Source organism: Vigna radiata, chromosome 9, assembly GCF_000741045.1.
Source record: "Vigna radiata var. radiata cultivar VC1973A chromosome 9, Vradiata_ver6, whole genome shotgun sequence".
Classification (NCBI taxonomy): Eukaryota; Viridiplantae; Streptophyta; class Magnoliopsida; order Fabales; family Fabaceae; genus Vigna; species Vigna radiata.
In genome coordinates, this window is record NC_028359.1 from 4962022 (window position 1) to 4963487 (window position 1466).

The window sequence follows — 1466 nt, forward strand, 5'->3', positions numbered from 1 at the left end:
CCAAAACCAGAGACCATTTTGTGGGACTTTTCAAGACTTTTTGTAATGTGCTATTTTTATCATCAGAGATGTTAAAGAACTTTGGGAGTATCAAGTGGGGGTCACCCAAATATGAATCCTTGTCAAAAGTGAGTAAGTGTCCAGATGGTGGGATTGTACCAGATATAAGGGGATTGTATGAGATGTTGAACCTGCTAAGCTCATCCAAGTGTGCCAGACTTATGGGAAATGTTCCAGAGAAATTGTTCCTAGACAAATCAAGATCCTGTAGACACTTCATGTCACCAATTTCACTTGGAATTTCACCAGAAAAATTGCCAGCAAATCATTCCTAAGCACTCACTAGTAGAGCAGGTTGAGGAGGTCCTCCACGACAACGTCCTCCCCTGAGTGTTGCGGCGGCGGTTGCTCGAACGAGCCAAAGCTTTCGGCTAGGGTTTGGGTTAGGGCTTCAGCGCTTCGCACGTTCGGCGTTGTTCCCTGGAGTTCCTCGGCTACCGCGGAGGCGAGGGGTTGGCGAAGCTTCTCGAACTCGTCGATGAAGGCGAGAATGGAGGGTTTGGTTCGTAGAAACTCTTCCTGCTCCTTGTTCAAGGTTTTTCCCAGGGAGAGGGACTCTTCCATGGCAACGATGCGGTTCATCTTCTTGCGGAAGGCGCGGATGCGCTTGTTGATTAGGCTCATCACAGGGCCATCGACGACGTCGGGGCTTGCGGTGGTCGCCATTTGCAACCAAGCACCTCCTGCAGTTGGTCTACTGGTCTTCCGCTAGAACTCCTTCAACAGATAACGTCTTTCCTGAATGGCAAGAAGCAGTTAGGTATGGGAAATTGAAAGCGAAAAATGCGAAGAGGAAAAGGGAAGGGACCTTGAAGAATCTTCCAGATGCGTGACGGAGGTGAAATTGCTTCCATGCTAGGACGTCGGATTCAGGTGTGGAGGAGACAATGACGAGGAAGACGCGGATTCAATTTACTTAATCCATTCCAAATTACCCCCTAATTCCTTTTTTAATCCAACCTTAATTATATTCATTTACACGTCATCATTATATATATTTTTTAAAACAAATTACAATGCCACATCATCAAACATTACACACCTGACAGTTCTGTCGTTAGTGAACTTAACGCTGTTACCAAAAAGGACCAACTTGAACAGTTTTTGCGAAAGGTAGGACTAAAGTGAACTTTTGAAAAAAGGAGGGACCACTTTGAACAAACCCTCCCAAAGGAGGAACCAAAATAGGTATTAAACCATTTTGTTTTAATCTCTTTCTTTTGACAAACTCTAGTTCTTGTTAATGTAAATATGAGTATTTATACTCAACAAATACTTTTATCAATGACTGTTATATAGTAGTTATGTGTTTGTCTCTTATGCTTGTTGAATATTTAGTAGTTTCACACTATTAAACAGGACGTTACACTTCTCATTTTTTATTTAAAAATTTTAACTATTATTAA

The 1466-nt window shown here is 42.5% G+C and overlaps 1 protein-coding gene across 1 annotated transcript; it reads right to left on the reverse strand.

The window, feature by feature from the left end:
• Positions 1-342: 342 nt before the first annotated feature.
• LOC106773136 lies at positions 343-726 on the reverse strand. Its single transcript, XM_014659826.1, has one exon. It carries the CDS (start codon positions 724-726, stop codon positions 343-345), a length of 384 nt encoding a protein of 127 aa, XP_014515312.1.
• Between the last annotated feature and the right edge of the window lie 740 nt (positions 727-1466).